This window comes from Moschus berezovskii, chromosome 4 (genome assembly GCF_049115385.1).
Source record: "Moschus berezovskii isolate FMDL1 chromosome 4, NW_MosBer_1.0, whole genome shotgun sequence".
NCBI lineage: Eukaryota > Metazoa > Chordata > Mammalia > Artiodactyla > Moschidae > Moschus > Moschus berezovskii.
In genome coordinates this window covers 69,767,793-69,792,778 of record NC_142463.1, presented here as the reverse complement: position 1 = coordinate 69,792,778, position 24,986 = coordinate 69,767,793, and the positions used below count along the sequence as shown (strand labels likewise).

The 24,986-nt window shown below is 37.4% G+C and overlaps 1 protein-coding gene across 3 annotated transcripts in view; it reads left to right on the top strand.

Moving 5' to 3' along the window:
- Nucleotides 1–24,986, top strand: part of HFM1 (helicase for meiosis 1) — a 126,790-nt gene that overhangs the window by 86,437 nt on the left and 15,367 nt on the right. For all 3 annotated transcript variants that reach the window (XM_088834872.1, XM_088834873.1, XM_055401417.2), the window contains exons 30-33: nucleotides 18,640–18,720; nucleotides 18,963–19,078; nucleotides 22,535–22,614; nucleotides 23,612–23,718. In XM_088834872.1, the coding sequence (XP_088690998.1) occupies nucleotides 18,640–18,720; nucleotides 18,963–19,078; nucleotides 22,535–22,614; nucleotides 23,612–23,718 (384 nt within the window). The remainder of the gene's footprint in view (nucleotides 1–18,639; nucleotides 18,721–18,962; nucleotides 19,079–22,534; nucleotides 22,615–23,611; nucleotides 23,719–24,986) is intronic.

Sequence of the window (24,986 nt, the reverse complement as noted above, 5' to 3'; positions counted from 1 at the left end):
CCTTCTAGAGTATTTAATTTCAGTAATTGTAGTATTTATCTCTGTATGTTTATTCTTTAATTCTTCTACATCTTTGTTAATTGATTCTTGCATTTTCTCCATCCTGTTTTCGAGGTTTTTGATCATCTTTACTGTCATTATTCTGAATTCTTTTTCAGGTAATTTTCGTATTTCCTCTTCATTTATTTGGACTTCTATGTTTCTAATTTGTTCCTTCATTTGTGTAGTATTTCTCTGCCTTTTTAATATTTTTTTAAACTTACTGTGTTTGAGGTCTCCTTTTCCCAGGCCACAAGGTTGAATTTTTTCTTCCTTTTGGTTTCTGCCCTCCTAAGGTTGATCCTTGGGCTTCCCTGGTGGCTCAGAGGTTAAAGCGTCTGCCTCCAATGCGGGAGACCCAGGTTCGATCCCTGGGTCGGGAAGATCCCCTGGAGAAGGAAACGGTAACCCACTCCAGTATTCTTGCCTGGAGAATCCCATGGACGGAGAAGCCTGGTAGGCTACAGTCCACGGGGTCGCATAGAGTCGGACATGACTGAGTGACGGAACGGAACGGAAGGTTGATCCAGTGGTTTGTGTAACCTTTGTATAGGGTGAGATTTGTGCTGAGTTTTTTGTTGTTGTTGTTTTTCCTCTGATGGGCAAGGCTGAGTAAGGTGGTAATCCTGTCTGCTGATGATTGGGTTTGTATTTTTGTTTTGTTTGTTGTTTAGATGAGATGTCCTTCACAGGGTGCTGCTAGAGGTTGTGTGATGCTGGGTCTTGTATTCACGTGGTTTCCTTTGTGTGAGTTCTCTCTATTTGAAATTCCCTAGGGGAGAAGGAAATGGCAACCCACTCCAGTGTTCTTGCCTGGAGAGTCCCAAGGACAGCGGAGCCTGGTGGCTGCCATTTGTGGGGTCACACAGAGTCGGACATGACTGAAGCGACTCAGCAGCAGCAGCAGGGTTAGTTCACCTCATGTGAAGAGTTGACTCACTGGAAAAGACTCTGATGCTGGGAAGGATTGGGGGCAGGAGGAGAAGGGGACGGCAGAGAATGAGATGGCTGGATGGCATCACCGACTCGATGGACATGAGTTTGGGTGAACTCCGGGAGTTGGTGATGGACAGGGAGGCCTGGCGTGCTGTGATTCATGGGGTCTCAAAGAGTCGGACACGACTGAGCGACTGAACTGAACTGAACTGAACTGAGGGTTAGTTCTCTGGTAGTCTAGGGTCTTGGAGTCAGTGCTCCCACTCCAAAGGCTCAGGGCTTGATCTTGAGCTGTAGAGATAGCCTTCACCATTCATGGCCACATAGAGGCTGGCCTTCACCCCTTGGATGGCCACCACACGCAGGCCCACAGGGATTAGATTGAAGAGGGTGTAGTTGCTGTTTCTGTCCTTGGTCCCATTGACAGTTCCATCTGGGCGCATCTTCGGGAAATGTCCCTGCTGGCTGAATACCATTGTCACAATTCCTGTCAGCCGAGGTTCAGTTAGGCTGCTGCTGGACCTCAGGCTCCTTCCAAAGAGACACTGCAGCATTTGTACTCCTTTCTTCAAAGAAAGCTCAAGAATCTTCTGGGGTGATTTTTGGAGAAAAAAATTGACTAGTTTTTTATATATATTTCCCCTTTTCATACCCACTCCATTCTTATGGCCATGTTAAGGAGAGAGTAAGTGATATACAAGAATTAACAGATTTGATAAGACAAAGCAGGTGACAATTTTTTTTTTTTATTATGGGACATTCAAATAGAGAAGTAGAAAGAAGTGTATATGTACCCATCACCCACCTTAAATAGTTATCAGCTCAGGGCTAATACAGTTTCATCTGTACCTCTGTTCATATTTCCCCTTGTATTTTTTTAACAAAATCAGATATTATATTATTTCTTCCATAAATGTTTTAGTATATATTTGTAAATGGTAAGGATTTAAGAAAAAATAACTGCATTACATAAAAAACTAATGGTAACTAATTATTATCAAATGCTGAGTTAATGTTCAAATTACTGATTACTCATAAATATCATAGATATACCAGATTGGCTCCTGAATCCTTAGTAGTTTCGATAGCTTTCAAGCCGTGTGGGATGATATGATGTTCTAGGCTTACCTTTTATAATTCCAGCCTCAGACCTGTTATAAGCCTTTTCTCCAAAGATCCCTGGTTTCTTTTCATGATAAATAATTTGTGTGCTTGAGGAGCTCATTGCCATTAAGAGATTATCTCTTACCTTTTCTCACGCACAGAATTATGAAATATGTGATTTTTTGTTTTTAAAGACAAAATACATAATTGATTTATAGTTAAATGTCTAAATCAAATTCAGAGCTATAGTATTTATCCTTAAAGTCAATGATCTATACTCAATGATCTGTTTCTCCTTTCTGCCATGCTGAGAAATTTGATTCTCAATGATTCAAAAAATGATAGAATGCCACTAATCTTTATTCTACATTATACACACAACAGTTAGTTGTTATTTATCAAGTTAACAGCACCAAACTGCACTTTTTTTCTGGCTGCATTACAGTTTGGGGGATCAGCCATTCACTATGTTTTCCTGACGGAGAAAAAAGCAAATCCTTGCTGGTGGAATATAACATAATCCAGAATCTGCAGATATAATGTCTTCCATACAATAAGAAATTATGAAACCTGCCAAGAGGCAGGACCATATGACTCATAATTAACTATATAAGAAAATGAAGCAGCCCTGTAGGTGATTCAAATGGTAGAGTTAGCATTTAAAGATTATAAAACAACTGTGATTAATATTTTCAAGAAAATAGGGGGAGGAAAGGGGTTCGGGAGGGGGAACTCATGTACACCCGGGGTGGATTCATGTCAATGTATGGCAAAACCAACCAATATAATATTGTAAAATAATTAGCCTCCAATAAAAATAAAAAATAAAAAAAAGAAAATAGGGGGAGGAAATATACAAAATGAATGAAATGATGGAAATTTTCACCAGAAAATTGGAATTCCATAGAGATTTAAATGAACTTTCTAGAACTGAAAAATGTAGTATCTTAAGTGAAGAACTAATTAGGTAGGTTTAATATTAGTTTGGATATGTTCAAACACAAGATTTATGAACTGTTAGACATATCAATAGAAAATAGCCAAGTGGAAGCTGAGAGATAAGAGAACAGAAAAAACACAAAAGAGTATAATACTCAAAATGCTAACATATGCATAAAGTCTGAGTAGAGAAAGAATGGGACAAATGCAGTATTCAAAGAGACAGGCTGAGAACATTCCAAAACAGTGAAAGACATCAACCCACAGATTCAGAATTTTAGCAAACCCAAGAAGAGATAAATACACAGAAGACCACATAAGACTGAAAATGAAGAGATAAAACATGAATTAACAATATCAAGAATGAAAAGGTGATATCATTACAGATCCTATAGGCATAAAAAAAATGCCAAGATATTATAAATAACTTTACCAATAAATTTGACATAATTTAGGTAAAAAGGAACAAATACCTTGAGGAGAAATCTTACCAAAACTGACAGAAGAAAATCTGAGTATTCTTGACACTAGTAATAAAACTGACGAAATTTAAAAAGATCTTTCCATAAAGAAATCCTGAGGTTCAGATGACTTCATTTTCTTATGGAGTTAAATATGAGTTATATGGTCCTGCCTCTTTGCAGGTTTCATAAGTTCTTATTGTATGGCAGACATTATATCTGTAGATTCTGGATTATATTATATTCCACCATACAAGAGATGTGGCTATGCTCCCTGGATCAGGAAGATCCCTTTGAGCAAGAAATGGCAACTCACTCGTGTTCTTGTCTGGAAAATTCCATGGACAGAGGAGCCTGGTGGGCTACAGTCCATGGGCTCACAAAGAGTCAGACATGACGGAGCACACAGAACAGCACAGCAATGTAAAACTTACCCAAACTTTTTTAGAAAAAATGAATATTTTCTAATGTTTTAATTTTCAAAAGCCAGGATAACTTTGATTTCAAAACTTGACAAGGACATTAAAAGAAAGAAATTGTTCAAACTATTAGCAAGTGGAATCTAGGTACATATTTTAAAAGCATAATACAGTAAAGTATAGCTTATTCTACCTGTGCAAAAAAGTCTTGGCATTTAAAAATGCGTCAATATAATTCTTACATTAACAGGGAAAAAAAAATGTGATCCTTTTTATGAGTGTCAAAAAAGGTTGACAAAAATCCAGTGTTAATTTTTTATTAAAAATGTATAGCAAGTGTTATACACAATATTGAAATATTTTTTAAACTTTCCTATTTAAATGGAGAATGATGAAATGTTCTTCTCTATTACTACTTCTTTTTAACATTGTGATAGAAGTCCTAGTCAGTACAGCTATTTAGAAAAAGAAATATAAGTGATAAGGATTGGGAAGGAAGAAGTAAACTATCATTACTGGAAAGCAACATGATTATGTACCTAGAAAATATAAAAGACTCTGTGGACACACTATTAAAATTAATATATAAATTTAGAAACATCACTGGATACAGAGTCAATGTTAAAAATTGCACAACATTAAAAAAGAATAAAATGCTTAATAAATTTAACAAAATGTTAAATTTTGTTAACAGTGCAAGATGTGAGCACTGCAAACTATAAAACACCACTGGATTCATGTCAACGTATGGCAAAACCAGCCAATATAATATTGTAAAATAATTAGCCTCCAATAAAAAAAAAAGTTAAAAAAAAGAAATTAAAGAAGATGTAAATAGATGGAAAGATATACCATGTTTGTGGATTGGAAATCTTAATATCACTAAGATGGCAACATTTCCCAAATTATTTCAAAAAATCAATGCAATCCCTATTCAAAATTTCAGCTTCTTTTGACAGAAATTTACAAGTTGATTCTAAAATTCATGCGGAAATGTAATGGACCCAAAATAGCCAAATCAATCTTTAAAAAGAGAACATACATAGAGACTCACAATTCCTGATTTCAAAACTTACTATAAAACTATAATAATCAAGGTAGTGTATTTGTGTTATGTTTTTAGTCACTCAGTTGTGTCTGACTCTTTACAACCCCATGGACTATAGCCCTCTATGTTCCTCTGTTCTTGGGATTCTCTAGGCAACAATACTGGAGTGGGTTGCTATTTCCTCCTCAAGGGGATCTTCCCAACCCAGGGATCGAGCCTGGGTCTCCCGTATTGCAGGCAGATTCTTTACCATTTGAGCCATCAGTGATTCCCAAGATAGTGTAGTACTGGTATAATAATAGACCAATAGAATATAATTGAAAGTACAGAAATAAATGTATACATCAATGGTCAATTGATTCTGATCAAAGATGCCAAAATAATTCAGTAGGGAGAGAATAGTGTTTCACCAAAAATGGCTGGGCATCTGGATAACCAATTGCATTAGTTTGAACCTCTACTTCATCCTATATATAAAAATTTACTCCGAATGTGTCAGTGACCTAAAGATAAGAGTTAAAACTGTAAAACCCTTAGAAGAACACATAGGTGTATATTTTCATGACTTTGGATTAGGCAGTAGTTTATTAGATATGACACCCAAAGCTCAGGCAATCAAAGGGGGAAAAAAAGCAGATGACTTGGACTTTATCAAGATTGAAAACTTTTGTGCTTCATATGAAACTATCAAGAAAGTGAAGGAAAAGTATGTGGAAAACAATCCATAAAATGAGAAAATATTTGCAAGTCATATATCTGATAAAAGAGTAGTATCTAGTATATATAAAGAAATCTTATAGCTCAACAGATAAGAAGACAACAACCCAATTAAAACTGGTCAAAGAATTTAAGTAGATATTTTTCAAAGAAGAGCTACAAATGGCCAATATACAACATGAAAAGATGTCCAACATCATTAATCAATACGGAAATTCAAATCAAAACCAGTAGGATGGCTTTAATAAAAAGGATGGACAATGACAAATGTTGGCAAGGATGCAGAGAAATTGAAACTCTCACACTTTTGGTACTGGGGATATGAAATTGTGCAGCTGCTTTGGAAAACATTTTGTCAGTTCCTCAAAAAGTTAAACATAGAATTACCATGTGATACAGGAATTCCTCCTTTAGGTATATATCCAAATGTATTAAAAAATACTCGTAAAAATGTGTATGTGAACGTTTATAGTAGCATTATTCCTAACAACCAAAAAACAGAAACAACCCAAATATCTATCAACTAACAGATAAGTAAAATGTGGCGAATTCATTTAGTAGAATGTTCAGTTCAGTTCAGTTCAGTCGCTCAGTCGTGTCCGACTCTCCGCGACCCCATGAATTACAGCACACCAGGCCTCCCTGTCCATCACCAACTCCCGGAGTACACTCAAACTCATGTCCACAGAGTCGGTGATGCCATCCAGCCATCTCATTCTCCGTTGTCCCCTTCTCCTCCCGCCCCCAACCTTTCCCAGCATCAGAGTCTTTTCCAGTGAGTCAACTCGTCGCATGAGGTGGCCAAAGTATTGCAGTTTCAGCTTTAGCATCAGTCCCTCCAATGAACATCCAGGATTGATCTTCTTTAGAATGGACTGGTTGGATCTCCTTGCAGTATAAGGGACTCTCAAGAGTCTTCTCCAACACCACAGTTCAAAAGCATCGATTCTTCGGCTCAGTCATAAAGAAGAATAAACTACTAATATATGCTACAACACAGAGGAACCTTGAAAACATGCTAATTAGAGAAGCAAGTCACAAAAGATCAGATACTGTATGATTCCATTTATATGAATGTCTATAATAGACATACATAATGACAGAAAGTAGATTAGTGATTCCAGGAGAAAGGGGCAAGTAGGTTGTTTGTCTTGTTTGTACTTCATTCTCCTTGGACCTTCATTCTGGCCACTATTTTTCTGACAGCAAAATTATCAGTAGCTAGCATAAGCTTCTTTTATTAAGGCCAAAGTCCAAATTCCTAGAAGGAAAGAGATACTTCCTTTTAAGAAAGACAATTTAGAATTAGGATTGCACTGCTGCTGCTGCTGCTGCTGCTGCTAAGTCGCTTCAGTCCTGTCCGACTCTGTGCGACCCCACAGACGGAAGCCCACCAGGCTCCCCCGTCCCTGGGATTCTCCAGGCAAGAACAGTGGAGTGGGTTGCCATTTCCTTCTCCACTGAGAATATATAAAATCAAGGCTATCGGTAGTGATCCTTTACCATGTACAGAAATTATCAAAGATAGCTGGACCATGTAAGAGACGACTAAAGCAAAGGTACAGAAAGAAGCAAAGGTGAGAATGCTAGAGCTGAAGTTCTACTGACTTTCCATTTCTTGGTTTCAGTCCCTCATGATCTCTAGCTGCCACACTGCTTTTGGATTCTGTGAGATAACAACAACAAAAAAGGTGTCCTTTTTGTTATAGGGGATTGGAAGGCAAAAGTAGGAAGTCAAGAGATGCCAGCAGTTACAGGAAAATTTAGCCTTGGAGTATAAAATGAAGCATGCTCACAGAGTTTTGCCAAGAGAATGCACTGGTCATAGCAAACTCCCTCTTCCCCAGTACAAGAGACGACTCTACACATGAACATCAATAGACGGTAGATACTGAAATCAGACTGATTGTATTCTTTACAGTCAAAGATAGAAAAGCTTTATATAGTCAGCAAAAACAATACCTGGAGCTGACTATAGCTCAGGTAATGAGCTGCTTATTGCAAAATTAAGACTCAAATTTAAGAAAGTAGGGAAAACCACTAGGCCATTCAGCTATGACCTAAACAAATCCCTTATGATTATACAGTGGAAGTGACAAATAGATGTAAAGGAGTAAATCTGGTAGACAGAGTGCCTGAAGAACCAGATTATGAGCAGAGGTTCATAACATTGTACAGGAAGTGGTAACCAGAACCATCCCCAAGAAGAAGAAATGCAAGAAGGCAAAGTGGTCTGAGGCAAGAAAGCAAGAAGGTCTGAGGAGGCCTTACAAATAGCTGAGAAAAGAAGAGAAGTGAAAAGGAAAGGTATACCCTACTTAAGGCAAAGTTCCAGAGAATAGCAAGGAGAGATAAGAAAGCCTACTTAAGTGAACAATGCAAAGAGATAGAGGAAAGCAATAGAATGGGAAAGACTAGAGATCTCTTCAAGAAATTGGAGATACCAAGGGGAAATCTCACGCCAACATGAGCACAATAAAGGACAGAAATGGGAAGAACCTAACAGAAGCAGAAGAGATTAAGAATAGGTGGCAAGAATACAGAGAAGAACTATACAAAAAAGGCCTTAATGATCCAGATAACCATGATGGTGTGGTCCCTCACCTAGAGCCAGACATCCTGGAGTGTAAAGTCAAGTGGGTCTTAGGAAGCATTACTACAAAGATAGTGGAGGTGATGGAAAGCCAGCTGAGCTGTTTCAAATCCTAAAAGATGATGCTGTTAAAGTGCTGCACTCAATATACCAGGAAATTTGGAAAACTCAGTAGTGACACTGGACTGGAAAATATCAGTTTTCATTCCAATCCCAAAATTAGGCATTGCTAGAGAATGTTCAGACTACTATACAGTTGTGCTCATTTCACATGCTAGCAAGGTAATGCCCAAAATCCTTGAAGCTAGGCTTCAGCAGTAACTGAACCAAGACCTTCCAGATGTATAAGCTGGATTTAGAAAGGGCAGAGGAACCAGAAACAAAACTGCCAACATCTGCTGGATCATAAAAAAAATCAAAGGAATTCCAAAAAAGACATCTGCTTCATTGTCTCCACTAAAGCCTTTGATTGTGTGGACCACAACAAACTGGAAAATTCTTAAAGATATGGGAATATCAGACCACCTTACCTGTCTCCTAAGAAACCTGTGTGCAGTACAAGAAGCAATAGTTAGAACTGGACATGGAACAATGGATGGTTCCAAATTGGGAAAGGAGTACATCAAGGCTGTGTATTGTCACCCTGATTATTTAACTTATATACAAAGTACATCATGCGAAATGCCAGGCTGGAAGACTCAAGCTGGAATCAAAATTGCTGGGAGAAATATTGACAACCTCAGGTATGCAGATGGTGCCACTCTAATGGCAGAAAATGAAGACAAACTAAAGAGCCTTTTGATGATGGTGAAAGAGAAGAATGAAAAAACTGACTTAAAACTCAGTATTCAAAAAATGAAGATCATGGCCTCCAGGCTAATCACTTCATGGCAAATAGATGGAAGAAAAGTGGAAACGGAGACATATTTTATTTTCTTGGGCTCCAAAGACACTGCAGATGGTGAATGCAGCCGCAAAATTAAAAGAGGATTGCCCCTTGGAAGAAAAGCAATGACAAATCTAGACAGCATATTAAAAAGCCAGAGACATCACTTTGCCAGCAAAGGTCCATATAGTCAAAGCTAAGGTTTTTCCAGTAGTCATGTACAGATTTGAGAGTTGGACCATAAAGAAGGCTGAGTACTGGAGAAGACTCTTGAGAGTCCCTTGGACAGCAAGGAGATCAAACCAGTCAATCCTAAAGGAAATCAACCCTGAATACTCATTGGAAGGACTGATGCTGAAACTGAAGCTCCAGTAGTACTAGAAAAGACTCTGCTGGGGAAGATTGAGGGCAGGAGGAGTAGGGTGAGGCAGAGGAGGAAATGGTTGGATGGCATCATGGACTCAATGGACATGAGTTTGCACAAATTCTGGGAGATAGTAAAGAACAAAGAAGCCTGGCATGCTGCAGTTCATGGGGTCACAAAGAGTCGGACTGGACTTGCTGACTGATCAACAATGTAATCCATTTACACCAACCCCACAAGGCGTTTTTTGTTGTAACTGTTTTTGTTTAAAATAGCTTGAATTGTTTCTGTTGCTTGCAACTGTAGTGAAAATTAGGATGTTTACTATACTCAGTATTAACATGAGACTTTTTAAGAGCAAAAGTCCCCCAAATTTTCAGTATGACCCTGTAGAAAACAGATCAAAGATGCCTCCTATCAGGCAAGTGTTTTATTACACACATACCCCGTTCGCATACACATATTGTATATACAACCATCCCATTATACAGTCTGATTATAAATTCTGATTTATACAGTCAGATTATATTTGAAATATACATTATATCTGAATTATATCTGAGTTATGAACTAAAAAGCCTCTTGATGAAAGTGAAAGAGGAGAGTGAAAAAGTTGGCTTGAAGCTCAACATTCAGAAAACTAAGATCATGGCATCTGGTCCCATCACTTCATGGGAAATAGATGGGGAAACAGTGGAAACAGTGTCAGACTTTATTTTGGGGGGCTCAAAAATCACTGCGGATGCTGATTGCAGCCATGAAATTAAAAGACGCTTACTGCTTGGAAGAAAAGTTATGACCAACCTAGATAGCATATTAAAAAGCAGAGACATTACTTTGCCAACCAAAGTCCGTCTAGTCAAGGCTATGGTTTTTCCAGTGGTCATGTATGGATGGGAGAGTTGGACTGTGAAGAAAGCTGATCGCCGAAGAATTGATGCTTTTGAACTGTGGTGTTGGAGAAGACTCTTGAGAGTCCCTTGGACTGCAAGGAGATCCAACCAGTCCATTCTAAAGATCAGTCCTGGGTGTTCATTGGAAGGACTGATGCTAAAGCTGAAGCTCCAGTACTTTGGCCACCTCATGCGACGAGTTGACTCACTGGAAAAGAGTCTGATGCTGGGAGGGATTGGGGGCAGGAAGAGAAGGGGACGACAGAGAATGCGATGGCTGGATGGCATCACCGACTCGATGGAGGTAAGTTTGAGTGAACTCCGGGAGTTTGTGATGGACAGGGAGGCCTGGCGTGCTGTGATTCATGGGGTCTCAAAGAGTCAGACACGACTGAGCGACTGAACTAACTAAGTAACTATACATTCTGGATATATAATTCAGTTCTTATATACAAAATCAAATATCCCCAAATAAAGATATATAATTATCTCTTCATGTATGACATCCATATACTACCTGCATTTTCTTTCTCAGTAAACTTACACAATGAAGGAAATGAAGGATTTACCCTACTAAGGTTGTGAAAATAGCCTTTCAAAACAATACAAATTTCTGTTTTTCTGACCTCTTGTTTGACCATATTATTAAATGTTAAAATATTTAGCTCAGAAAATCTAGTTGCTTAAATGATTATTTCCAAATGTGCTTTCAGGTTCTACAAATATTTTAATATTTTGTCAAATTGTAGGACCATATTTAGACAAAAGTATATACCTTAGAGTACATAATGGAATTAAAAATTCTTATTATGCTTCCTATAACATGTTGAAAACATTTTTTAGCTGTAGTTTCTCACAGCTATAGTCCAAGAGGTAAAAATTTTTGTATATTTTAAGGAAAAATATTTTTGCTATTTTTTTAAGATCAGACAGTGTGAAAATACACATTTTCAGTTGTAAAAATTGTTTTAACTTTTATTTATAGCATTTAAACTTCTTATCCTTTAAGAAGCACAGCTGGTTGGATGGCATCACCAACTCAATGGACATGAGTTTGAGTAATCTCCAGGAATTGGTGATGGACAGGGAGGCCTGGCGTGCTGCAGTCTGTGGGGTTGCAAAGAGTTGGACACGACTGAGCGACTGAACTGAACTGATCCTTTAAATGCATTCTCAATAAGAAGTATGGGCTTATCAATGAGAAGTTAGGATGTGAACCTAAGTATGGCAAGGATGCCTCCTATTTTTAATTTATTTTTTTCTATATTTTAAAAAAATCTTACCTGACCTTACCCTATTGGTCATTATTGACCTTGTTAAAGTAATTTTATGTATTCACTTCAAATGCATTTCTGTTTCACATTAATGATTTATTTTGCTTTAAGTACTTGGAATTGGAGCTTTAAAAACATATAAATTAATATATTATGTGGCAGAACTAAGAAAATGTATACATTTCAGATTTTGATAATGATGGAGTATGGGATCTATTAATTTGATACTTAAATGTACATCTTATGTCAAGTTTCTCTCAGAACCTTATTTTTCCAGTTATAAGTCTCTGTAAGCTTGTGTTTGTTAATAAGACATTTAAATTCAGAGAGTTCTCAGAACTTAGGGAGTGGAATGGGGGTGGAGGAGCACTTATGTTTCTGAAGTATCATTTCTAACAGAAATATAGTAGAAGTTTCTGTCACTTAGGTAATATCCATATGCTAATATTCTGTAAACAAGCTGGAATAAAGCTCTCATTCCTAGCAAGACTTGTCAACTCTTTCTACTCTGCCTTGAAATTTTGGGGTGTCTCCAGAATCTATATAATTAGACTAGTTATAATTTCCACCACTGGTAACAAATGTGTATAGTCATTTTGCACCATCGTGTGGTAATGTTTATAAGTTCATCTATTAGATGTTGTTGGATAAGGGACAAAGTGACCCCTTATCCCTTACTGCAGAACAACAACCTGCAAGGCATTTCCTCCTATTCTTCCCACCCTATAAACCATGGATTCCTTTGTTGGTCAGTCGTGTCCGACTCTTTGCGACCCCATGGACTGCAGCAGGCCAGGTTTCCCTGTCATCACCAACTCCCGGAGCTTGCTCAAACTCATGTCTGAGTCGGTGATGCCATCCAACCATCTCATCCTCTGTCCTCCCCTTCTCCTGCCTTCAATCTTTGCCAGCATCTGGGTCTTTTCCAGTGAGTCAGTTCTTCGCATCAGGTGGCCAAAGTATTGGAATTTCAGCTTCAGCATCAGTCGTTCCAATGAATATTCAGGACTGATTTTCTCTTGGATGGACTGATTGGATTTCCTTGCAGTCCAAGGGACTCTCAAGAGTCTTCTCCAACAACACAGTTCAAAAGAATCAGTTCTTCAGCACTCAACTTTGTTTATGGTCCAGCTCTCATATCCATACATGATTACTGGAAAAACCATAGCTTTGACTAGATGGACCTTTGTTGGCAAAGTAATGTCTCTGCTTTTTAATATGCTGTCTAGGTTGGTCATAACTTTCCTTCCAAGGAGCAAGCATCTTTTAATTTCACGGCTGCAGTCATCACCTGCAGTGATTTTGGAGCCCAAGAAGATAACGTTTCTCACTGTTCCCATTGTTTCCCCATCCATTTGCCATGAAGTTATGGGACCTGATGCCATGATGCCATGATCTTAGTTTTTTGAATGTTGAGTTTTAAGCCAGCTTTTTCGCTTTCCTCTTTCACTTTCATCAAGTAAGTAATTACTTGATAAAATTTCGTCACTAAGTAAATTAAATGCATTATATGGGGGAGAAGTAAGGCAGCTGCTATAACCAGTAAAGCAGGGTGGTTGAAAGGATCAGCCTCTGGAGTTTGATTACCTGAATTAAAATCTGAAATTTGCTACTTATTATTGCATAGTCTTGAACATGTTACTTCACCTCTTTGTGAATTAATTTCCTCATCTGTGAAGATATAATAGGACTGCCTCATAGGCAGACAACCATGGATAAAGAGACATTCAAGGAAAATTTGAAACATGTGAAAGAAAGCCCCAAATAAGTAAACAGAAAGTGGATAAAAGGAAAACAGGATAATTCATAGATGTAATATAAACAGATTAGTAATCTCAGACAAATTAAAGATTAAATTTAATCCTAAAGATTGTTGCTTCTTTTTGATTGCTTTTGGGTTTACATTTCAGAACAATGTTGATATTTTTTTCCAAGTGAAGCCAAGATGAAATTAGCATTTATGTTTTATTCTTTTTTCCCAAAAATTATAAATATTTTTCTGACCTTCAAATACTAATGAAGGGATATAAAATGAACATAAAAAAATAAATTGCAACTCTAAAACATAGGATACCATGAAAAAAAATCAATTGTAGAAGAAGAGTGAGCACAGGGAAGTAAAAACTATGATTAAAAAAAAAAAAGCCTAGATGGAGGGCCATAAAATAAAGTCAGTATAATCTGAATGAAAGCAAAACAATAAGAGACAGGAAACATGAGACAGGAGGGTGATCTATAGCCTGATACCCAACTAATAAGAGTTCCAGAAAGAAAAAACAAATCAGAAGAAATAATTTGAGAAGATTTGCTAGACTTAAAGCGAGGCATAAGTCTGCACATCAAAAGGATTTACTTAGGGCTTCCTAGATGGCAGTAGTGGTGAAGAACCCACCTGTCAATGCAGGAGACATAAGAGACATGCTGGTTCCATCCCCAGATCAGGAAGACCCCCGGGAGGAAGGCATGGCAACCCACTCCAGTATTCTTGCCTGGAAAATCTCATGGACAGAGGAGCCTGGCAGGCTACAGTCCATACTGTCATACAGAGTCGGACATGACTAAAGCAACTTAACACAGTGCTAGTTAGGATGAATGAAAGAAGATCTACCAAGAAGATAACATTTCAGAACATCATGGATAGAGAGAAAATCATAAATGCTTCCAAGGAATGAAAATCGAAATAGTGTTTTCATCAGCAATACTGGATGTTAGAAGACAGTGGACTTAAAAGTCCAGGGGGAAAAATGATTTCCAACCCTGTGTTCTATACCTAGCCAAACGATTAATTGTGAAAGTAAAGACATTTTAATATATTCAGTTATTCAGAAATTTTAACTTTCATACATCTTTTCTCAGGCAGTTGTTCAAAGATAAGCACAATCAAACAAAACAGTTAAACAATGAAGAACAAGTCAAAGAATCCAGCAATAGTAGATTTAGCCCAGGACCTTAATGAAAGGAAGTTCCAGGATGACAATTATAGTACAGGCCTAGATTGCATTGGGAGGAGGTTGGAGGGCTCTAGAAAAGAGATAACTACTTAGGGGGAGTGAGCAGGCAAGGTATTTTCATGTAGTTGTCCTTATCTTTGGAATATTGAATAAACTAATAAGAAAACTTAATGTAGACATTGCTAGACTAAAAGGAAGGCAGCAAAGCTTCAGAGAAAATAAAATATTGCTCAAGAAAAAAAAAACACTAATTTGATTCTGCTTGAAAAATACATTTACCTTCTGTATATCTCTTACAGAAGGTAAGTCCATTCTCTTTGAATCTGCTAATACTACCACTTTGGACTGTTACCATAATTTTCTTTTATCTACTCTGTCTGCTCTCAAATCTATTCTCTTACAGTAACCTCTTAACTAGTTTTCTTGCATCTACTCTGTCCTCTCTCAAATCCATTCTCCATACTACACTCTGAGATTGCTTTTTCAAAATGCAGATTCAGTTAGTTCCTTCTTTGATTAAAACACTTCAGTGGCTCCCATAGCTCTTAGAATAAAAATACAAGTCATTAACATTCTCAACAAGTTTCCATATTATTACATAGACAGTGAGTTCCTAAGTAGCAGTGGGGTGCCAGCTGCTATGTAAGTCTTGCTTCACCTCCAGTAGGGTTGACTAGTAAGGACCCAAGAGCCCCAAATGTATTTAGACAGTTTATTTCTTACACAGATGGCAAAACAAGATCAGCATGATATCAGCTGCATACATCCATCATCTCACAGGATGACACTGAACTGGAGGGGCCAGATATCATCAAAGATGAGTTGCTTTGTTTTTGAGGAGTCAACTCTAGGCTATAGCTAAGCAGTTTTATAGCCTATAGCTGTGCCTGAAAGAGGTAAACTGGACAGTCGTATGCCTGACTAGAACCAGGAGATAGATGAGAAACTGCCTCTTGGCAGCCTTATGCAAGATAGGGAGCCTCCTACAAGCCAAGGAGGCAGATGAGAAATGGCCTACAAACAGTTTCTCACAAGACCACATATCTTGACATGTGCCAGGGAAGATCAGAGGGCATTCTGTAACTAGCAGAGCCTTGCCTAGGTGGTGACATGCAGTCAGCAGAGTGCCATGGTAGAGCCATTTCCCGAGGAACATAGACTGATCTTTCTACCAATGTTGTCTCATCTCATGCACTCTCTTATTTACTGAGCATCAGCCACATTGACCTTCTTTTGATTTCTCTGTATGCCATGCTTTCCCTTATCTTAGAGCTTTTTCATATGCTATCCCTCTGCCTGAAACATTCTTTCTCCTACCCCTTGTAAATGCTGCTCTTTTTTCAGTCCTCAGTCCAATTATTACTTCCTTAGAAAAGCTTTCCAAAACATTCCTAACCAGACCATTCCCCTGTTATATAGCATTGTGCTCCTCTCCTTCATAGCAGTCAAAATAATATACTTGTATAACCTTTAGTTAATGTAATAGTAGAGTTAATACATATATATTAGTTTATTACTTAATTTTAAAATGCAGTCACATACGTAATTTCATTTTATCTTTCATTTCTGTGAGATAACTAAACAGTATTATTTTTAATCCCTGTTTTCTACAGATAACAGCCCATATTAGGACTTACGTTAGCTTACTCTAGTTTAGGGTGCCCTATATTTTCTTACTGTGTTTTTCATGTAAATACATTAAGTATAAGGCAGCATACAGTTAGTGAGAGGGACAAAGAAATGCCGTAAGGGCTCAGAGGAGAGAGAAACCACTTCCAATTTAGGTGATCAGAGTGATTTCCTAATGATTAGATCTCCATGATAGAGGTGCTATTTGAGTCAGTCTTGAAAGTTGATAGGCTTCTGATAGACAAAGTCTCTAAAACAAGAGGTAATATCAGAGGTACAATCATAGAAAGGCTTGGGACTGTTTGAATACTAATGGCAAATAGATATATTTTGATAGTAAGGGTTAATGTGGGTCCTAAAAGGGATGATAAGAATTACATTGTAGAGGACCTTAAATATGGAATTAATTTTGTTGGCAGCAGGAAGTAAGTAACATTTCTAAGTGAGCAGATGATCTGATCAGAGCTGAATTTTGGGAGGATTAACTAAATAAAATAAATAATTATTAACTAATAAATTGTAGCATGGTAGGACTGGATTCAAGGAAACCAGAGATCATGAACTGGGACAAAACTTCTCAACCAGTAAACTGTGGCACACCTTGTAGAATATAATGTTGAAAACTTTCAGACAAGGGCCACTAGGAGCATACCTGTATTTGAGGTGATGATGATGCTCAGTTGCTCAGTCATATCCCATCTTTTCAACCCCATGGACTGTAGCCCATCAGGCTCCTCTGTCCATGGTATTTTCCAGGCAAGAATACTGGAGTGGATTGCCATTTCCTACTCCAGGAGATTTTCCTGACCCAGGGATTGAACCTGCATCTCTTATGTCTTCTGCATTGGCAGGCAGATTCTTTACCCCTGTGCCACCTGGGAAGCCCATATTTGAAGAAAGTTAGGTAGTTTTTAACTTGCTACCTCAAAGGAGAGTATAGCATCTGCAAAACTGTGAGTCATCTCAGGGAATCAGAAGGAGTCTACTATAGGAGCTCAGCTTGTGCCAGGCGATTCGTAGAAGGACTTAGGGAAAGCAGAGGTCAATTCTAGATTGGGTGCTATTGGCAAGTAGGGTATTGGATATTTTGGTATGTCTTGTCTTGGAGATGAATGGATTAAAGAAATAGTAGTCATTTGCATTAGCCAGAAGAGGGAGATGTTTAGTTATTTTTGTGGTTCTTCAGTGTCCTTATCTCTACTTTCAGAAATAATTATACAGTAGTCTCATATCTGTCTTCCATTATAATCATAGAGTGGCCTTATCTGAGTATTGTTTATATTTTGCCAAAATTATTTATGTTCAATTAGGAACATTATGGTTTAGCTGTCAGCTTCCAGATGCCAGTAATATTTTATTACTTTTTCAGTACCCAATACATTGATTTCCTCAGTCTCATGGCATCTAACTAGTTCCCTCATATGGTTAGCAGCCTTATTCATTTACCCCAGGGTGCTGTGTAGATATTATCTTTGTTTGGATATGCCGTGCTTTGAAAAAGGTTGATTGAGTAACACACTGAAAATGAAGAGTAAAGGTCCAAGAAAGATTACAGAAGTATTCAAAGCTCTTCACTCCAGCATTTCTAATTAATGTAAAAATCTGTGCTCCAGCGAAAATATACCAATTATTTTCTCTAGTCTGTGGTTTGCTGCCTTTGGATATTATGCTCTGTACCTGGGACATTTTCCTGTGGTCCTCTTCTCATGTCCAGATCATGTCTGTCCTTCAAGGATTGGTTCAAATGTCTCTCCCTTCCTACATGTTGTTTGGACAGCTGGAATCAAGAAAAAGCCTACTTAAATTAATAAATGAAGAATAAATTATGTATTTAGGTATATTAATTCTAGCTTACAGGGGTCAAGCTGGAAGCAGTCTCTCCTTTCTGTGAATTCATATAGCAAATTATTTATATCCCTAAAGCACTTATTTCTAACATTTATTAAATATGCATGGTGTTCTATCTATTAGCTGCTGTCTGTGGTGCCTACAAAATGCCATGAGGTTTGCTTCTTTCCAGTTTCTTCAGGCTTAAGTATAAAGTAGAAAAAAACTCCACCCACATTCTTACCTTATTCAGCAAGAGTTAACTGACATTCTGTGACATTTAATTCTGTTTATATTAGGGAGGTTAAGAGAAGCTTATAGGTGACTCAGTGCTTCTTGTGAAAAGCTGGGATAGAGCTGATGGTGGGCAGGGACTGATTGTTATCAGAATATCTTTTGAAAATACATATTAAATGGGTTAATTTTTGAGGAAGTGTGAAAATCATGATCTTTTTGTACCACCAGAAAGGAAAGAGGTGGGTAAAAATTAATTATAATTAACAGTTGTGTTAATAGATATAGTGAAAAAGAGATTTTTTTTCCCCTTATATTGATTTAGGAATGACTGCCTGCAAAAAACCTGGGAACCGAGAATGTAATCATCACTGTAAAAATAAACATACATGTGGCCATGACTGCTGTGAGTTCCATAAAACAATTTATTTCAGATTTTAAAAATTAAAAGGTCTTTGAGGAATAGTAATCATACCCTGATTATCTATGCATGATATTTATATTATGCAGCTTATAACTCAAATAATTTTTATTCTTTTGTGGACATTTTTAAAAAGTAAATATTAGATTAGAAATGTTGCAGAAATTTGGTCTTGTTTGAATAATACCTAAAATTGAACTTAAAGAATCTAGAATTTCCTTTCATAGGTAAAACTGGAGTTGCACAGAAGTCAGAAGTGAAAGAATCAACAATTTCTTCATATTTATCTGATTTAAGAAATAGAAATGCTGTTTCATCTCTTCCTCCAGTTAAACGTCTGAAGGTTAGTTTTAATAACATTTATCCCTTGTTCTATAGTTAAATGTATATGAGTATTCCATTATTCTTTGAGTCAGTTAGATAGGTATCCACAGAAGTACTTTAGAGTTATGTAAAGGCTTGACTAGGAATATGACTTTTATTCATAATATGGTTTCTATAGGAAAAGTGTGAAGGAAATGTCTGACTCAGTCATGAGTAGGTAGCCTATCCCTTCTCCAGCAGATCTTCCCGACCCAGGAATCGACCTGGGGTCTCCTGCATTGCAGGCAGATTCTTTACCAACTGAGCCATCAGGGAAGCCCATAAGGAAAGATACTATAATTTTTAATAATTAATCTATAAATCCATGTTTGGAGCATAGTTATACAAACCTTTCCTTCATTAGCCTTTTTTTCTTTATTTTTTAAGCCAGAGAGAGGGAAATGGAGACAGGTATGTAGCCTGCTTTGATTCAGCAATTGAAACTAGATCCTCTTGCCTTTTCGTGGCTCCATCTGTGGTGGACTGGGCTGGAAAATCTAAAGCTGATTTTAATTGTGACTTATGAGAGTGACTCATCACTCTACTAGATTAGTACTGAGCAAGAGTCTCCCTTTCAAGTGATGAAGGAATGGGAATTCCTTCTGGTTGATAAGTCACTAGGAGACTAACTCTAAGCCTTGGTCATCATATCCAGGGTAAAATAATTGATCAAGCCACAGAACAGAGCCAAGAAGATGAAAGAGCGCCTATTTCTTTTCTGTTGTTGTTCAGCTCTAAGTCGTGTCTTAACTCTTTGAGACCCCACAGACTGCAGCATTCCAGGCTTCCCTGTCCTTCACTATCTCCCAGAATTTGTTCAAACTCTTGTCCATTGAGTTGGTGATGCCATCCAACCATCTCATCTTCTGTCTCTCCCTTCTCCTTCTGCCCTCAGTCTTTCCAACATCAGGGTCTTTTCCAGTGAGTCAGCTCTTCACATCAGGTGGCCAAAGTATTGGAGCTTCAACTTCAGCATCAGTCTTGCCAGTGCATATTCAGGGTTGATGTCCTATAGGATTGACTGGTTTCTTTTCTAGGGTTGTTTTTTAAAAAGAAGATTCTGAGTCATGAGGCTAAAATTCAGAGACTATTGGGAAACATCACTATTGGGAAACATCTGGTCCCATCACTTCATGGGAAATAGATGGGAAAACAGTGGAAACAGTGTCAGACTTTATTTTTGGGGGCTCCAAAATCATTGCGGATGCTGATTGCAGCCATGAAATTAGAAGACGCTTACTCCTTGGAAGGAAAGTTATGACCAACCTAGATAGTATATTAAAAAGCAGAGACATTACTTTGCCAACCAAAGTCCATCTAGTCAAGGGTATGGTTTTTCCAGTGGTCATATATGAATGTGAGAGTTGAACTGTGAAGAGAGCTAATCGCTGAAGAATTGATGCTTTTGAACTGTGGTGTTCGAGAAGACTCTTGAGAGTCCCTTGGACTGCAAGGAGATCCAACCAGTCCATTCTAAAGGAGATCAGTCCTGGGTGTTCATTGGAGGGACTGATGCTAAAGCTGAAATTCCAATACTTTGGCCACCTCATGCGATGAGTTGACTCACTGGAAAAGACTCTGATGCTGGAAGGGATTGGGGGCGGGAGGAGAATGGGACAACAGAGGATGAGATGGCTGGATGGCATCACCGACTCGATGGACATGAGTTTGAGTGAACTCCGGGAGTTGGTGATGGACAGGGAGGCCTGGCGTGCTGTGATTCATAGGGTCGCAAAGAGTTGGACATGACTGAGCGACTGAACTGAATTGAACTGATTGGGAAACATGGAGAGCTTTGCAGTTTGAAATGGCAACCACCTTTTCTGAGACAATTTTTTTTTAGTATCCCGAGTTTTTCCTTCTTTTTTTTCATATTTATTCCACATCATTCCTTCCTTTTCATATTCATTGAACACCAAGAATGTGCCAAGCACTATAGTAGATGTGGAAGATACAGTGATGAGAGAGTTTTAGTCTCAGTCCTCATAGAGCTTACAGTTGAGTGAAGGATACAAATAAGTAGGTTTTTTCAACACAGTGTGATGAGTGATTCTGTGACAGAAGTGTAAGATAACTTGAACTTATATAGAAAGTACACTTACTCCATTTTCTATAGGCCAGGAAAGGATTCCTGATAAATATGACTAAGACCTGAAGGATATATAGGCATAAGCCAAGTATGGAGAGAGGTGAATACCAGAGTAGTGGTGAAGAGGGTTAGAAAATTATTTCAGATGTAGAGAATATGCAGTGGCCCAGGGCAGAGAAAGAGATACAGATCTTTTTAAAAACTGAAGTAATGCAGTATATCTGGAGTTCATATACAAGTAGGAGGGTGAAGACAGATAAGGGTGAAGAAATAAGTAGGATCTCGATCATGAAAACAATTTTGCTATTTTAAAGATTTGGACTTTATCCTGAAAGGGAAATCACTAAAGGATTTTAATCAGTGGCTGTTTCGTAAAGTTCACTCTGGATGCAATGTAGAGAATGGATTAGAGATAATAGAAAAAGAGTGTAAGGATTCATTTGGGAGGTTTTGCAGTAATCCAGGCAAGACAATGGCCTAGTCTCATGTAGTGGCAGTAGCAGTGGAGAGTAGTGGCTGGGTTTAAAGTATTTTTCAGAGGTAGAATCAGCTACCTTGGTACTTAATTGCTTATGAGAGGTGAAGTAGAAGGAATTGTTAAAGATGATGCCCAGCCTTCTGGGATTCCCTGGTGACTCAGACCGTAAAGAGTCTGCCTGCAATGTGGGAGACCTGAGTTCGATCCCTGGGTCAGGAAGATCCCCTGGAGAAGAAAATGGCAACCCACTCCAGCATTCTTGCCTGGAGAATCCCAGGGATGGAGGAGCCAGGTGGGCTACAAAGAGTTGGACATGACTGAGTGACTTCACTTTCACCTTCTGGCTTGAGCAATTGGGGAAAAAGTGGGGCCTCACTAGGGTAAAAACTCTAAAGGGAAAGCAAGTTTGTAGGAATAGAGACATGATAAGTTCATTTGAGAAATACTGAATTTAGAGGCCTACAGGATGTCTAGGTAAAGATGTTCTATAAACAGCTGGATATAACTGTTTGAAAGCCAGGAGAGAGCTGAACTAGAAAGTCAGGAAAGAGAACTGAGCTCAAATCTACAGAGAGCTACAGATTTGAGAGTCATTCATGTGTAGATGGTGACTGAAGCCATGGGAACAAATGAGATCTTTGAGAAAGTGTAGAGTGAAAAGAGAAGATGGCCTAGTGAAGAAGAACCATGAAGAATATCAGCATTTAAGAAGGACCTGAGAAGGAGATTTGAATTGAGAATTAGCCTGTGTTTCTTATAATTTGTTGGTTTTGGGACTGTATGTGTCAGCAGGAATTTTGCTGTCTGTCTCATTTGTTAAAGGTATTGATGTGAAATTGATAGTTGAACTTGTTATTTTTCATTAATAGATACAGATGAATAAATCTCCAAGTATGGACCTTAAAGACTTTGGTTTTGCTCCAAAACCTTCTCTTCCCAGTATAGCAAGGTACAAATATAATGTTATCTGAGGTAAACTATTCATCATAAACTGTTTCTCCAAATAATCATTTACTCAGAGAAAGATTGTTACTGGCTACCTTTAAATCATAGGAATTAGTTCTGTAATGAGGTAATGACATCATAAGAGCTTTATCTTTTGTACCCCCAGGTTTTTTTAGAACTCTGTAGTTATAGTATACTTTTAACATAGATCAAATAATCTCTTTCTTGAAAAAACTAGTCATCCTATGTGTCATGCCCTCAGGTTCTCTCTACCTTACAAACTTAACAGGTAACCAGAGTATATTTTAAAAAGGGAAATCATGTTAGTGTATAAAGTCCAATCTTTTCTGTTTAGGGCCCACTCTATATTAATAATATCTCAGGTTTATAAAATACTTTATAACTTAAAAATTGAGCTTTTGTGCATTATTTTGACCTTAGCAACAACCTGGCTTATAAATCAAGGTATTTTTATCTCATTATATAGATGAAATAACCAAAACTCATATTCTTAGTAAGCAGAGGGCTCTAGATGAGAACTCAGCATTCTTTTCCTATATTATGATGCCTGAAAGATAACAGTATAAGTAATTTCCCTTCCAGATAAGGGCATTCCATATGCTGGGATGACATTTAATATACTTAACAGTCAGTACAGAACAGCCACTGACCAATCAGAATAGATGCCAACAGTACTTCAAGAGATCCTAGCTTTTGTTATCTAACTGAAAGAAGCATTAGCAATAAAATTTTAAGGCTACACACAGATATCAGGAATCTATGGGGGCATGTGAAGATGACTACATGACCTAAGTAGTTGTCACTTCCATTAAACAACAATTTTTTTAACCTTTTACTACTCAGGCTAGTACAGTTAATCATAGAAGTACTGAGTAGATGAACCAATTTTTTTCTCACTTATATAAATAAGTACTTTTCAAAGTCAGATTAATTGTAATATTTTCTTTAACATTTTCATGGTTTTATTTCTCTTTATAAAGGTCAGAATATTTAAACACACCTGAATTGCCTGTAATGGAGCAGAGGGATCAGCATGAGATCTATACAAAAGGTCAACAACAACAACCATCTGAATATCAAGACAAAGGTAAATTACTGCTGATATTGACTTGAGAGAGAATATGATTTATCACTACTTTGGACTGACAAGCAATGTTATTGAAAAACCAACATCTAAAATTATTATCATTACTAACTTGTCAACATTTTTCTCTTCAGCTATTGAACCAGTTTCAAATTCTTGGGTCTGTTATTTCAGATGGTCTTTCTGTGTCTGTCACAGATTTTTAGAATCTTTTCCTACATAGCATTGACTATTTGATTCATGTCAATGTATGGCAGAAACCATCACAATATTGTAAAGTAATTAGCCTCCAATTAACATAAATAAATTAAATTAAAAAGATGATTTGAGGAAAAGCTGAGAATATAAGGGCTCTTTGAACATTTAAAGTATTAAAATACCAAACTATTACTTTTATGTGTCTTTAGAATTATTTGAAATAATTTTTTTGTTTATAAAATTAGTTTCATTTTACAAAATAGCTGTGTGAACTTGGTAAAATTATTTAACCTCTTTTGAGCTTAATCTTATCTTTAAAATTAAGGAATAGAAAATTTAGTGACTTTAATGTCTCTGTAGATCTTAAAACTATGATTTTTACAGTCTCTGTGATAATGTGAAACTATAACCCAGTTTATGGGATATAACTCATTTGTAATATAGATTTGCTTTATATCTGTGTCTGTCATTAGATTAATGAAATTTTCAACGCATATAAATTCTTCAGTGTTGGGCCTGGTTCCTCCTTAGTCCTTATCCTGCCATTAATAGTACCATTTCTTTGGGTCATGGTATTTAGCCAGTCTGTTAAAACATGTAAGAAATAATTCTGGTCATAAAGTTGTTTATTCAAGTACCTGTACATAGAAATGGGAAGCTTGGGGTTTTCTGAAAACAATTCCATATGTGTATTGTTTTTCACTTCTATTGCCACCCTTTCTTTCATTCTTTCACTCTATTGCTGTCACTAGCATAATTTAAGATCTGAAGTAGGCAAGGACTTGAGTACCCACCACCCCTTATGACACTGTGGCACTCATTAGACCCAATATCAAATAAAAAAAAAAAATCCCCTAACCTCACCTAGAATATCAGAGCATTTATCCAATTTGTGGAAAGCCTGAAAAATACCAATTCAACATGGATAGAAAGTGTAAGATTGTTAGCTCTCTTATCTTTATCTCTCTTCAACCTGTAGCCCTCTAACTTACTCCTTGTATAGCTACTCTATCCCCTGCCCTTCTCCATTCCAGAGTTTATCATTCCCTCTGATTACTTTCATGTTGTCTTTA